We start from the raw sequence: 12,971 nt of genomic DNA, 5'->3' as shown, positions 1-12,971 counted from the left end.
CATGGATCCAAGACTTTGTTAATCCTGGAGAACACCTGTTTTACTTCCTGGTCAGTGGTTAGTTTCCTGTCTGCTTCGAGTTTTTTTTTTTGGCATCTCGCTTAAAAAAAATGACTTAAACGATTAAAACGGTTGCAGATTAATTTTCTGAGCTTCACCAATAAACACCAAGAAAAACGGAAACGCAGCGAGCATCTGAGTTTAAGCCTCTTTGAAAAGATGCCATCCATTTCCACAGCCTCATCTGCAGCACACCCCGCTCTTATTTTGTAATGACCACACACACACACACACACACACACACACACACACAAAGCCATGCACTCTCCCTCACACCAACCAATAGCAAACACTTTCTCACCCCCTGCTCCGCTGAGCAGCAGTGACAGACAAACACACTAACACGTCCATCACACGATCAGGAGGCCTGTCAGGCTTCATCCTGCTGTGATCCACCAATAACCCTGTCAGTCCTCTAAACACACACACGCACACACACGCACACACCTGAGCGTTTCAGGTGTTTCATGCCATCTGACGTTTGGTCGTGACGCTGCCACTTCCTCCCGCCGTTTCCATCATTAATAACATCTGCCAGCAGCAGGTTCTGCTCTGATAAACACTCGGCTGGATTAGGAGCTCCAATAGGCCTGCAGCTGCCACAGTTTTACCTCAGTGTGCGAGAGTGTGTGTGTGTGTGTGTGTGTCACTGCAGTGGGAGAAAACAAAAGGCTTTTATGAATGATGAGGCTGATCAGAAGGAAACGGGACAGTGTGATGTGTCGAGGTTTGACGGCCTTCGGAGATTTCAAAGGTTCGGGCCGATGCTTCTGGATTGAAGCTGCAGATTCCTGATTGTCTCGCACGTATAAATACATTTGACCCTTTTTTGTGCTAAATTATTCAGCGCTTGCCCCAGAACCAGAACGGCATCTATTCAACGTCATCCCACAGATCCTGTCACAGCATTTTCAGCTGAGGCGAGTTTCACTGCAGCTTCTGACAAAAGTGACGGACGAGTAAAACCTTCAGACGTTTACTGCAAAGCAAAGCAACACGATTAACCCACGTTTACCGAGACAAACCGCAATTACACACATTCTGCCACATTTAGCCACAATAAACGGACACTTCAGGCAACAGGGTGGCTCACATCCAGCATGTATCTAGGCTTCCTCCCTCACAATGTAGGCCTTCCCAAGCCTGCATGAATAAAATATGCCATCCCCATTATATAAGGCAGAAATGCCCCGTTCCTGTCTGAGACATATTGAAATAACAGCAGGGTGGATTGCTGTGATTGAGATTCAACAGCCCATAGAGACAGAGAGAGAGAGCGAGCGAGAGGGAGAGAGGGAGAGGGAGAGAGAGGGAGAGAGGGTTTGCTGCATCTGTGTATGGAAAGAGAGAGGAGGAAGGAGCAGGAGGAGGGAGATATTCCCCAGCATCCTCCCCATCCTCAGCTGCTCTGCAGGCCCAGAAACACGGAGGCAGGAGGCTGAGATCGCGGGCATCAAAAGACCGAACTGCCCCTCTGTGCTGCTCTGTCACGCAGCGTTGCATCGCAGTGCTATTATTAAACACGACCACGCCACGCGCACACACACACACACACACACACACACACACACACACACAGGTATGATTGTGTCAACATCTCAAGGTCAAACAACCGGTTGGTTTTCGGACCCAAAGCGTGTGAGCGGCCCGGGAGGGTGTGTGTGTGTGTGTGTGTGTGTGTTTTCGACACAGCACCGACGCGGAGACAAAGAGCAGCGGCCGAACCCCGCAGTATGTTCCCGCTCTGCCCTCATCCTCTCCCGGATACACAGAGCTGTCCAGGCCGGTCCCTGCCTGACAAACATCTGGATGGGAGGAGCGGGAGGGGACGAGAGGGGGAGGAGGAGGAGGAGGCAGGGGGGGCGCAGGAATGAACGGTTAGATTCCGTTAGTAGGTAGGCTCCCGGTGTGGAGGATGATGATGATGATGATGGTGGTGGTGGTGGTGGTGGTGAGATAACGGGATAACGAGGAGAAAGAGGAGGGGGGAGGAGGAGGAGTGGGGGGAGGAGGTTTGCGCTTTTCTCGCCCCGTTTTTATGAATTTCTTACCCTCTGACAGCTCCAGCTCCAGCTCCGCCAGCCGGGCTCGGATCTCCAACGGTATCGGCGACGCCTCACGGTCCGCCATTCGGCTTGTACCGTAGAAAACACCTCCCCGGTTCAACTGCTGCCGCCGCCGCCGCTGCTGCTGCTGCTATCGCTGTTGCTACTCCTGCCTCCTCCTCCTCCGCCGCTCGGAAAGGGAGAGCTGCTCCTCGGCGGCCCCTCCTCGGCGGAGGCGCGTAAAGACAACGAGGCGTCGAGGGAGAACAAAGAGGTTAAATCTGGGGCTCGTTTTAACGGGGGCCCGCCATGGCGCCCGGCTCCTCGAATCGGTGAAGACCCCGGTGGCTCGGTCGGCTCTCTACGCTGCCGTTGCGGTGGTTGTGGCGGTGGTAGTGATGATGATGATGAGGCTCCGAGTCAGCGCCGTTTGCAGCTTCTTGCCGCTGGTGTCACGTGACTCTACGGAGGCAGGAGGGAGCGAGGAGGCGGCGCCGGCCATCACCGGCAGGGGGCGCAGCGAGCAACCACACCTACACCACGGAGAGAAGGCGTAGGTCAGTCACACCTGGGCCCCTGAGGATCAGCCTGACCTGAAGTGAACGCCTCAGAAGCATTTTCCTGTTGTAGCTGCTCGAGCTGGAGCTGAACTTCTTTATATACAATCAGATGGTTTAGTCCGGCAGTTCCTTATCTAGGGGCCGGGGCCCTTCACAGGGCCACAGGATAACTCTGAGGGGTTGTGAGATGATTTTTTTAAAGCCAAACATGGCCGAACACAGTCGTATTTAATGTGCGGTCCTTCTTCACTCAGCATCTACATGTGGAAACTAAACCTCAACAGATTAATGTCATTAATATTTAAGGTCAAGCAGCTTTTAATTAAGTCCAGTATGACTGAATGAGCCTAACGTGGCAGTCGCACATACGTGAGCGTCAATTTGTCCTTCTAATACACTGGATTTCATTAGTATTATTCATCCCATTCATTAAGCCTATGGCCTATTCCAAGAATCAAATCATCCTCATTGTAAACAAGTGGTGGGGCCACATAATGGAGTGATGCCTGTTACAGTGTGACTCAGCTTCCATCTGCTGGTTAGAAGAAGGAACCACAACCCAGGGCGTGAGTGTCGTCTGCTTAAACATGGCTGTCCTGTGGGAGGACATTCAGTGCTGTGACTCTGGGTGTCCACGGTGTCTGTAAGGGTATTAGTGATGTAAATTTTATTTAAATGAAAACATCAAAAAAAAGTCTAGTGCTGCCATGGCCATCTTTGCATCAATGCACAGAACAAACTAACACGTTTAACTTCAAAGGCACGTCTTTAATATTTGTTCAGTATTATGTACATCTGTACAGGCAAAGTAACATGTGCCACAACCACACCTGCTCCTTCTCCATGACAACCGCTTCACATTTAAAATGTTATATTTTGAACAGAAGAACATTGGACTCCAGACAATCAAACACAGTTCAAGTTCTCTGCGCTGGACTTCCTTATGGACACTCACTAACCAAAAGCATGCTTCCCTTCATGGGATGACCTGTGTCCTGTGGACGCTGTGACACTCAGGTACATCCAACAGACTTCTTTGTCAACACAGATGAGACTAAAGCTTTAATACACAAATGCACTCCTGTCTAACGTAAATAAAAATCTGGCATAAATTAAATTCTAAAACGAAATAAAAAAAAATCATGCAGAAATAAAGGATCGATATTCAGAGCTTTTCAAGGGAACATACTTTTAAGGTCAATCTGATTGCTTGACGAGCAAGATCAAATCAATACAGAGGTGTGACCCTCCTAGTACTCACTAACGCACACTGGACCTCGGTTCATTACAGGCCGTGACACCTCGCCCTCATCTGAAACGGAAACAAACTGAGTAACGAGCACTAACATCTGGAAAAAAAAAAAAAAAAAAAAAAAAAATCATCACAGCCGCCCTGTAGGCTAAAGCATAACACAGATGTATGGAAGTAAAAACCACCAAAACAGGTTCAGGATCATGGCAGAACATCCTGTACAGCGAGAAATGATCACACACACACACACACACACTGGGACAGCTGGGAGAGAAGTGCCAGTGCCATCAGCAAAACAAGACCAAATCAAAACGGAACCTGGCGCTCGATCAACTGACCTGAACCACAAACCAAGAAATAAAACTAACATAAGGCAGAAAAGCAACATTTACAGATTCTCTCCAGCTTCCTGTGTAAAAACTGAAATGTTGCGTTGACATCCTGAGTGGTTAACGTCCCCGGACCCCCGCGCAGCCTGTCTGCACAGTTAGGACAGTACAATAATACACTTTCAGCTTATAAGACAGAAAGAAAAAGAAAAAAGAAAAAAATTCATAGGTGTCTGTTTCTCCATCTTATCTGATCACCGTGGTAACCGAGCCAGGTTCAGAGGTGTGGCCCGGCTGGGTTAGGGTGTGCTCTGCCTCTGAGGAGGCCTGGTCAGCAGGCGGGACCGGCTCATTGGACGACGCCCTCTGGCAGATCTCAGCGTAGCTTGGTTTTTTGGACTCCTGTCCAATCAGAGCACAGCCTGGGGTCAGTGTCAGTCACACATTCCAAACAGAGTAGCTCTAAAATAAAAATAGGAGAAACAATCAACAGCGTGAAGCAGCTGAGTGTAGCTGAACACGTCTTACTGTGGCTGGTTCCTGTGTGAGCTGAGCGGGTTCGGCCTCACTCGCCGTCTCTGCACTCTCCACATTCCTATGGAGAAAAGCAGAACAATCTCAATACACACAACTCTGACACAGGAAACAGATAACACAGAGTCTCCTGCAGCAGTCACTCCTCGTCCATCTGCGGGTTCAGGGATACTCACTGCTGTGACGCTGGCTGAGGCTCTTGTGAACTTGTTGGCGCTGATGTAAAGGCGGCGCTGCATTTGACTGGACCCTGTGATGTTCAGAAGACCGTTCAGCCGTCAGTGCATGTACATCAGTGTGATCAGTGTGATCAGAGTGTGTGTGTGTGTGTGTGTGTGAGACTCTGTTACCTTGATGTTGCCGTTAGCTGCAGGTTCGGTTGCTATGGCAGCGTTTGCTGGAGGAAGAGGAGGGAAGCTCGTAGGCCCAAGCTCAAGAGGAGGAGATGGCTTACGAGGAGGCGACTTACTTGGTGGATTCTACACAAACATACACTCAGTAAACACACAGCCTCAACAAAATGAACTTCACAAACACTACTGTGACTACTGTAACTACTTACACCACTGTTCCCAGCAGATCTGTCCCACGACCTCGGGTTCTCTCTCCTCCTCTGGCTGAAGTTTCCCTTCCTTCAGAGCAAAGGGACGAAGCAGAGCGGTGAAGTTGCTGCAGCTCTGAGTGGAGGCTGATTTATACTTCTGCATTAAAGCATCACTCAGCCGACTGTATTCCAAATGTGTCTGTGCAGGCACAGAGGGCTATGGATGAATCGTAATGATGTACAGGTGCAGCTTCTCAGAGCAAACCTCCTTCACGTCAGGCTGTAATTCACACTGCAGCACCCACGGCTGTAGCTACAACAGCATCTTGATGATTAAGTATAATTCAGACATAAATCCCCAAATTCACCAGCGGCTCCTTTTACAGGCTTTTTATCATTTCACTTTCCTCGTGGTTTGGTGGATCCAGTGTTTTCTTGCTGATTTTTTATTTCCCAGTTACAGTCTTGTCTAATAGATCCAGATATTTCTTTGTGACAGCACAGATAAATAAACACGTGAGGTGCAGTAAAGAGCTGCATTCCTTACTGTCAGTCCCTGGGATTTATTACGCAGCCCTGAGGTGAATGAGCTCCTGTCAGTTTGACTTCATGCTAACAGTTTCTGGTTTGTTTGCCATAAATCACCAATAGACCACAACTAGGATTTATTTATTCATCACATGTCATGGTAGTGGAAGGATGATATGACAACAGGTAACACAACGTGACACCGCTGAGACTCACAAACATCTGAGGATCAGGTAAATAAGTAAATGCCTTTACCTTCCCCCCTCTGAAGTGGGCGGAGCTACTTGCTTGCTGGGCTCCATCCTTCCACCTCTGTTCTGACGGCGCACGTTGCCCCGCTGCCACCCTCGGCCTGGCTTTGTCGGAGAATACGGGCGCTCCACCGCTTCTGCTTGCTCTGACGAGTGCGAGGAGTCGTTCTGATGGACCTGCCAACGCTCTCCAGAGTTCGACCACCTCGAGCCTCTCCTGGAAGACATCACTGATGACGACGCATACTCGCAGCAATTATGCAAACAACAACAGACACGAAACAGAATGACAGATAGCTACCTTGGCCTGTGCGGGTTGTGAGGTTTGAAGTTGGGAGCTGCTGCGAATCCATTCATGAAATCATTCAATAATGACGCCTGTGGGAAAAACAGTAGCTTGGTGACAACTCCATCACATTATGACCACAGAGCTGCTGTTCACACATTCAGTGATCCATCAATCAGCAACAGCGTCCACAATTCAAAGACACTGAAAAGCACGTTCCTGTTTTCCAGCATCAAAGAACTCACGTCAGAATGTTCTTGGTATCCTGATGGAGCGGAGACCCACATCTCATTGGTGAAATCGTACAGCTGTTGTGCTGGCATGTGGGCGGGGCAGGGCTGCTGGTAGGTGGTCGGGGGAAAGTAGGAGCCGTAATGGCTGGCGCACTGGTCCAGCTGGGTGGGTAAGTAGCCATTTTTTGGAGCATAGGAAGTGACTGCCATGGTTTTGGCCTTTATCCTCACCATTAACGGCTTTCCCTTAAACACCCGGACCTCCTCTCTGAGGTACTTGTAGGCCTGAAGACGTGCACAGACAGTGATGTGTCAGTCTGAACACTTCTGTTTTCAATTCACAAGAACTACACAGTTTGACAGTTGTCTTACAGTCGTCCTGTAGCCCATTATTTTAAGCACCAGGCGCACACTGGTGGGCTGTATTTTACCTGCTGTGCATCGGCTTCAGATGTGAAGGTGATGAACCAGTTATCGTTGCTTACAAACTCACAGCTCAGGAACCTTGGCAGGTTCTCCCCATCAAAGAGAGCCTCCACCTCCTGCACAACCACAGCAATGTTAAAAGCATTAACACCGTCACATATAAAGACCCTGCATTTTAACAGCTTCATTAACATGACTCGGTATATGAGTATGAAAGGAGACAGGTTGTGTTGGTGTAGGTGCTGGACCCTTGCCTCACGAGGTGTGGTGTTAGGGATCTCACGAAGGATGAGAACACACCGACTCTGACTGGGCCGAACCTTCTGTCCACACGGAGCCACCTGGACCAGCGGCAGGGCTGCCAACAAATGTTTCCCATTAATATTTAATACATAGAGTGGAAACTGATTGATTCAATTATTCATCTTTTCCAAATACTACATTTAATGTTCTACTCTGAATAAGAACGTAATAAATGCTGTGCTGACATTTCAGGATGTTGGAGATAAGGTCCACGTCTGTGCTGAGACTCTTGATCTTGTCGAGACTGGCTAGAGTTGCAATGGAAATGTACTGGTCACTGTCCATCTGAGATGTGAGGTACAGGTCGCTGCCAAGGTGCTCTCTGTGGGGGGGGGGGGGGGGGGGGGGGGGTGTGAGGAATGGTCACCAAAGGTTATGTCATGTTGAACACGTTCATGAACATGTTGTATTGTTTATAACCAACAGTGTGAGCTGTGACCTGGTCAGGCAGGACTCCAGCACTGTCCTCAGCTCTTCTCTGATCTCATCTGAAACCAAAGGAAGACATGGCCACACGTGAGCTCACAGCCACTGCTTTAAAAACTGTGTTCAAGCACATGTACACCTAATACAACACACACCTGTGACAGGTGGGTCACTGGACTCTCCATTAACTATAGGTGCTTCAGCAGTCAGTGTCTGGTACTCCAGTGTGCTGGGATCCGCCGCAGCTTCAAACGGGCCCACGTTCTCCAGCTGAAACTCTGGCACATACCCTAACCCCACAACATCTTATCACCACATTATAACCATCATCTGCAAGCAGTGCAGTGAACATCACAACCTGATGAAATCTAACACAGAAGACAGTGCGTTTATTTTAGTTCTGGGATCCAGGTAAAGGTAGCTTCAGCCTACCTTCGTGATTGGTCGGATCGTTGGAGAATTGCAGCCATGGCTGCTGAGCCTGCGGGTAGGCAGTGCCATGGACGTCTAAATTAAAGTTGTGATGGTTCCATACCTCAGCGTCAGGGTTAAGGCTAGGAGCAGCAACTGGTTCCTGAAAGGAAAAGACACCAAATTTGCACAGTATTAATCTAATATGAAAAGTTCAATCAGAAAACAGAACCTCTGGATCCAGTTTGACTGTCACATGTCATATTTTATAAGTTGTTATTTACCTGTATTATTTCTGTTACATAGCATCAGTCTCATTCCTATAAAACTGTGACTGCGTGTGAAGAACATGTGTGAACAATGACCACTGGCTGTGTAACACGTTTGTAAGTAGCAGCATGTAAGACTTAGTCTTCACCTGTTCAGTGTTCAGTTTGTACATAAACGCATCAATAAACAAAATCATCTCCCAAGAGAATCACGTCTTTCTTTCCTCCCAGAATCACATAAAAACACTTTAAAGATTTTATGGATAAGACGTCAGACTGACCCGGCCACCCCACATGTTGAGCCAACACTTACAGACTGAGTGCAATCTGTGTGCCAGTCCCACACACACGATCCCTGAGGCATCACAGTGCTGTAGGGGTAAGCTCCTAATAGAGCCATCGAGGGCTGGAGCTCTGAGACCAAGGCTGGGATCTGCTCTGCGTCAGCGCCTGTCTTGCTCTCATCCTGGCTGGGCTGGGTCTCAGATGCCCCCTGAGCCCACCCCTCACAGTTGTCCTCCAGACCCAGCTTGATCCAGGGGTGAGGATAGAGGCGGCAGACTGAGGAGTCTGCATCCTCTCCCAGCAGCTCAGACACCATCTCCCTCAACCCTCCTTCCCTCTCCCCCTCCTCGGGAGCCGATGGCCGTTCATGACCCAGCGGGTGGATCTCGTAAGACGGAGTTGAGGCATTAACATCAATCTGACCTGGGTCCACTGAGGTCATGGTGTGGTCTTCCTGGCAGTCCAAAACCGAAGTTCTGTCATCCTGACAGCTCAAGTCATTAGGAATCGTGTATGTTTCACAGATGCTGGTGTCAGCATGGACCTCAGAGCTTTCAGACGGTGTCTCTGCAGCTGAAACATTGGGAGTTTCTGGAGGAATATCACTGGTTTGTACAGGGTGCTCCTCCTGTGTCATCTTCATCTCATCAGCTTCCTCCAGGTGAATTCTCTGGGATGAATCTCCAGGTTGAGGTAAACTGTGGGCAGTATCCTGCCGAGGGCTGATTTGGACTTGGCTGCTTCCACTCACAGGTGCAGTACAAAAACTCAGCTCACCCTCAAAAGATGTACAGGGGGATGAGGAAGAGGAAGGCGGAGAGGAGGAAGGTGTAACAGAAGGCTCGCTTTCAGCAGGAGGAGGCTGTGTGTGAGGGCCGAGACCTGAATCCTCAACGCTGCCCTCAGGGTCCTGAAGAGTGCTGCTTGTACTTACAGCTGGACAACGGTCACCGTGCTCAGACAACACATCACACTTCTCATCACTCGTCTCTATGGGAAAAGTGTTTTGGCCCGTTTCAGTAAAATCACCTTGCTCAACATGTTTGCTGCTCGGATGAAATTCTGGTTTGGGTTTTTTGACTGCCGGTCTGTCGTCTCCGCTCATGAGGACACACTGGAAAAGCTCGTCTGAGCTGGACGCCACCTCACCTTCGGTTTTCACATCAGAGCTGCCAACCTGTTTGTCACAGTAATCAAACCCGGCATCGCTACGCTCAGACGCGGTGAATGGAGGTTCAGCATTTTGACCAGGAGGCTTAAAGTTGCTCAGTTCAAATGTTGGATCATTAGAATTAACATCTAATTTATCAGATGTGACGGCGTCGCGTTGGCGAGATGTGGATTTAGTTAAATCTGAGAGACTTGTCAAATTTGTGTGACAGGAGAAGGCAGTGAGTTCAATGGGCAGTGAAGACGCAGCAGAGACGGTGGACACTGACGATACCTCTGTAAGACTTGTATCTGCAGTGCTGCTGTGGACAACATCACCCTCCTCACCGTGGCTTCTGCAGGTACTCACAGGGATGGCCTGTCCTCCAGAGAGAGGCAAAGCACCGTTCTCCTCCTCGTGCAGCAGTCTGAGGTCCAGTTTAGAAGAACTGGGGCTCTGACTGGAAGGATCCAGTTCAGGAGGTTCAGAGGCTGTTAGTGAGCTTTGGGTGTGTTTCTCAGTGAAGACGTCAGGCTCATGCAGATGATGATGATCCAGAGGATTTAACTCTTTCTCCTGGAAGTCGGCGACTGTTTCCTCTGCTGCTCCGTGGTCCTCTCGGTACAAAGTGTGCTCCTCTGAACACACACGCTCCACACACACACACTGCTCTGACCCCTTCACAGTGTCACTCACCACACGCCCATTCTCCTCCTCCACACATGCACTCAACATGTCATCCTTCGATTCATCTGTATCCTTTCCAGATGTCTTGCAAATGAAATCTTCAGTCTGAGGGCTGTGTGATGAGGACGCCTGAGGCTGCTCACCGTTTATCTGACTGCTGCATGGGGGCAGAGGGTGAGGCAGAGGGTGAGGCAGAGAGTGAGGCAGTGGGTCAGGCAGAGGGTGAGGCAGAGGGTGAGGCAGAGAGTGAGGCAGTGGGTCAGGCAGAGGGTGAGGCAGAGGGTGAGGCCGAGGGTCTACCAGCTGTGGAGAAACAACAAGTTGAGATGAGGTGCTCTGCTCTGCTGAGAGCGAATTCTCGGTGTGTGTATGTGACAGGACGGTGGAAGACTGTTCAGCAGCATGTGACGGTGCAGACGCTGCTTCCTCATCATGTGACTGGCGGGTCATTTTTGATTCTGTGACATATGTCTGGTCACAGACTGTAGATGCCTTTATGTTTGGCTGGCTGGGGGCCGGAGACTCCTCTGTGCGGGGCAGAGCAGCTGTTTCTGCTTCAGCTGTGAGCAGTGACTGTGTTGCTCCAGCTGTTTGGGACTGGCTGTGATCGTGGTCATGTTCAAGGTCGTCTGCGTCAATGGAACATATGCTGTAGAATCTCTGGGTCCTTGTTTCAAAACCTTGGCACAGTGTCGTGACGACACAGATTTCCTCGCCTTCCTCATCGTTGTGCTGATCTTTGGGGGAATCGTGCCGTGTCTCCTGACACAAACTGACCAGCAGCGGCTGGTCATCTGACACCTCACTCAGAGTAACGCTGCCCAGGCAGGTAGCAGAGGATAACCTGGCGGGAGCTGACCAACAACCTGAGGGTTTGTTCGGCTTCTGCTCCTGTGGGAGCTGATTGAACCAATGAGCCCTGATGGTGGCGTTCTCCAAAATCTTCTGTCTGACTGGACTGTGTGTGGACACCTCCATACGGGGAGCCGGCTCACTGCTGGCCATGTGTGCCATGCCTGCCTCTGTGTCCGTGTTTGTATGCATGTTTGTGCTGGTTGTGATAATAATAGCCTCCTTCTCCCCGTGAGAGCTTGCTGGTTTAAGATCCCTCTCGCTCCGCGTGCTGCTGTCCCTGTTGGCCACGGCAACCTTTGTACAAACTCTGTTGTCCAGCTCTGGATGTCTGTCCTCTCCTTCCAGAGGTTTCCTTCGGGCCGGTTCGTCTGGCACACATGTTTCCTCTTCCTCTAAGCACACGTGCTGAGCTACAGCCGCAGCGTGTTGCCTGACCTGCTCTGTCACCTCACTCAGCCTATCATGGTGTGGGGGCTGTAACAGATTACTCCTCTCATTCTGCGGGCCGGGGTTCAGGTCCTTACTAAAGCAGCAGCCCATCTTCTCCGGCCTAGAGTGGGAATAAAGCAAAAGACTGCTATGGCCACACACACCAAGAGCCTACACAACACCAGACAAAATCATGAGCAGCTCCTCACGATGGCTCAGCCACATGCAGAAAGAGAAAAGACCCTCTACTCCCCCCGGCTTCGCCCCCTCCCTGTTTCCCCTCCCCTGCCCAAAATAGCAAATGTGAGAGAGCTCACATGTCCCTGCCACTCAACGGGGGGCTGCACACCACTTTATGTGAGTGAACGTATGAAATGATGTGGAAGCCCTAGTTAGGCTACAGTCTGAGAGGGGTCAGCACATGGCCCAGCAGCCACCAATCACAGAGCAGTACTGCAGCAGTGTCCACTCCTCCTTCTCCCTCCCTGAAACTCCCCCTTTTCCCCAACTTCCTCCCATCCCACCACCTCTTTCCCTCCCACTGATACTTCTCTGTTTCCCTTACATCAGTTCTGCCCTCAGTGCTTTGGTTTCCCCCTCCCAACCTCCTCCCTGTCTCCCCTGACAAGGCCGCTGCCTCCGTCGATTGTCTTTTCTTTCAATGAAACATATATTGTAATTTCTGTGTTCTCTGTACCTCCACCTTTCTTCTCCAGAGGTTCCTTTTGTTCTTTTATTTTTCCAAGTTCATCTGTGTAGAACAGAGAGTTTGTGTGTGTGTGTTTGTGTGTATGTGTGTGTGTGCGTTTAGTGAGATTAATGTTACAATACCTGGTAGACGTAGTAGTATCCAGGACCTAGCGCTCTAAGCATTAACTGCACCTGCAGATCAGCTGGGACAAATGGATTCTGGCCTGACGTCATGTGACTCGGGCTGATGGGTATCTGCACGGCACCAGTGCTGTCGTCGTCGTCAAGGGTCACCACGGAGTCTGGCCGGGGGAGCGATGGAGAGGAGGAAATGAGTCACAACGCCAGCTGGTATGATGAAAACACTGCAACAACTAGATCACTGTATGGACTGAAACACAACTGCTAAATCCTGCAG

General features: G+C 50.1%; 2 protein-coding genes across 2 annotated transcripts in view; both read right to left on the bottom strand.

Moving 5' to 3' along the window:
• LOC121200461 (disco-interacting protein 2 homolog C-like) overlaps positions 1-2,214 on the bottom strand; it is a 35,314-nt gene extending 33,100 nt beyond the window's left edge. Inside the window, exon 1 of the mRNA XM_041065787.1 lies at positions 2,112-2,214. Within this exon, the coding sequence (XP_040921721.1) occupies positions 2,112-2,190 (79 nt within the window). The 5' untranslated portion in view covers positions 2,191-2,214. The remainder of the gene's footprint in view (positions 1-2,111) is intronic.
• A 1,223-nt stretch (positions 2,215-3,437) lies between these two features.
• On the bottom strand, positions 3,438-12,771 carry LOC121200365. The gene is made up of 17 exons (XM_041065624.1): positions 12,695-12,771; positions 10,874-11,984; positions 8,771-10,777; positions 8,210-8,351; positions 7,933-8,067; positions 7,791-7,839; positions 7,537-7,673; positions 7,303-7,406; positions 7,054-7,164; positions 6,635-6,907; positions 6,405-6,481; positions 6,108-6,320; positions 5,343-5,412; positions 5,131-5,259; positions 4,957-5,030; positions 4,775-4,841; positions 3,438-4,648 (listed from the first exon to the last, which is right to left on the bottom strand). The coding sequence occupies exons 2-17, from the start codon at positions 11,972-11,974 to the stop codon at positions 4,493-4,495; spliced, it is 4,845 nt and encodes a 1,614-aa protein (XP_040921558.1). The 5' UTR covers positions 11,975-11,984; positions 12,695-12,771; the 3' UTR covers positions 3,438-4,492.
• Positions 12,772-12,971: the final 200 nt, after the last annotated feature.

The sequence above is a fragment of the Toxotes jaculatrix genome, chromosome 20 (genome assembly GCF_017976425.1).
Source record: "Toxotes jaculatrix isolate fToxJac2 chromosome 20, fToxJac2.pri, whole genome shotgun sequence".
Lineage (NCBI taxonomy): Eukaryota > Metazoa > Chordata > Actinopteri > Toxotidae > Toxotes > Toxotes jaculatrix.
This window is presented reverse-complemented; position numbering and strand designations above follow the sequence as displayed.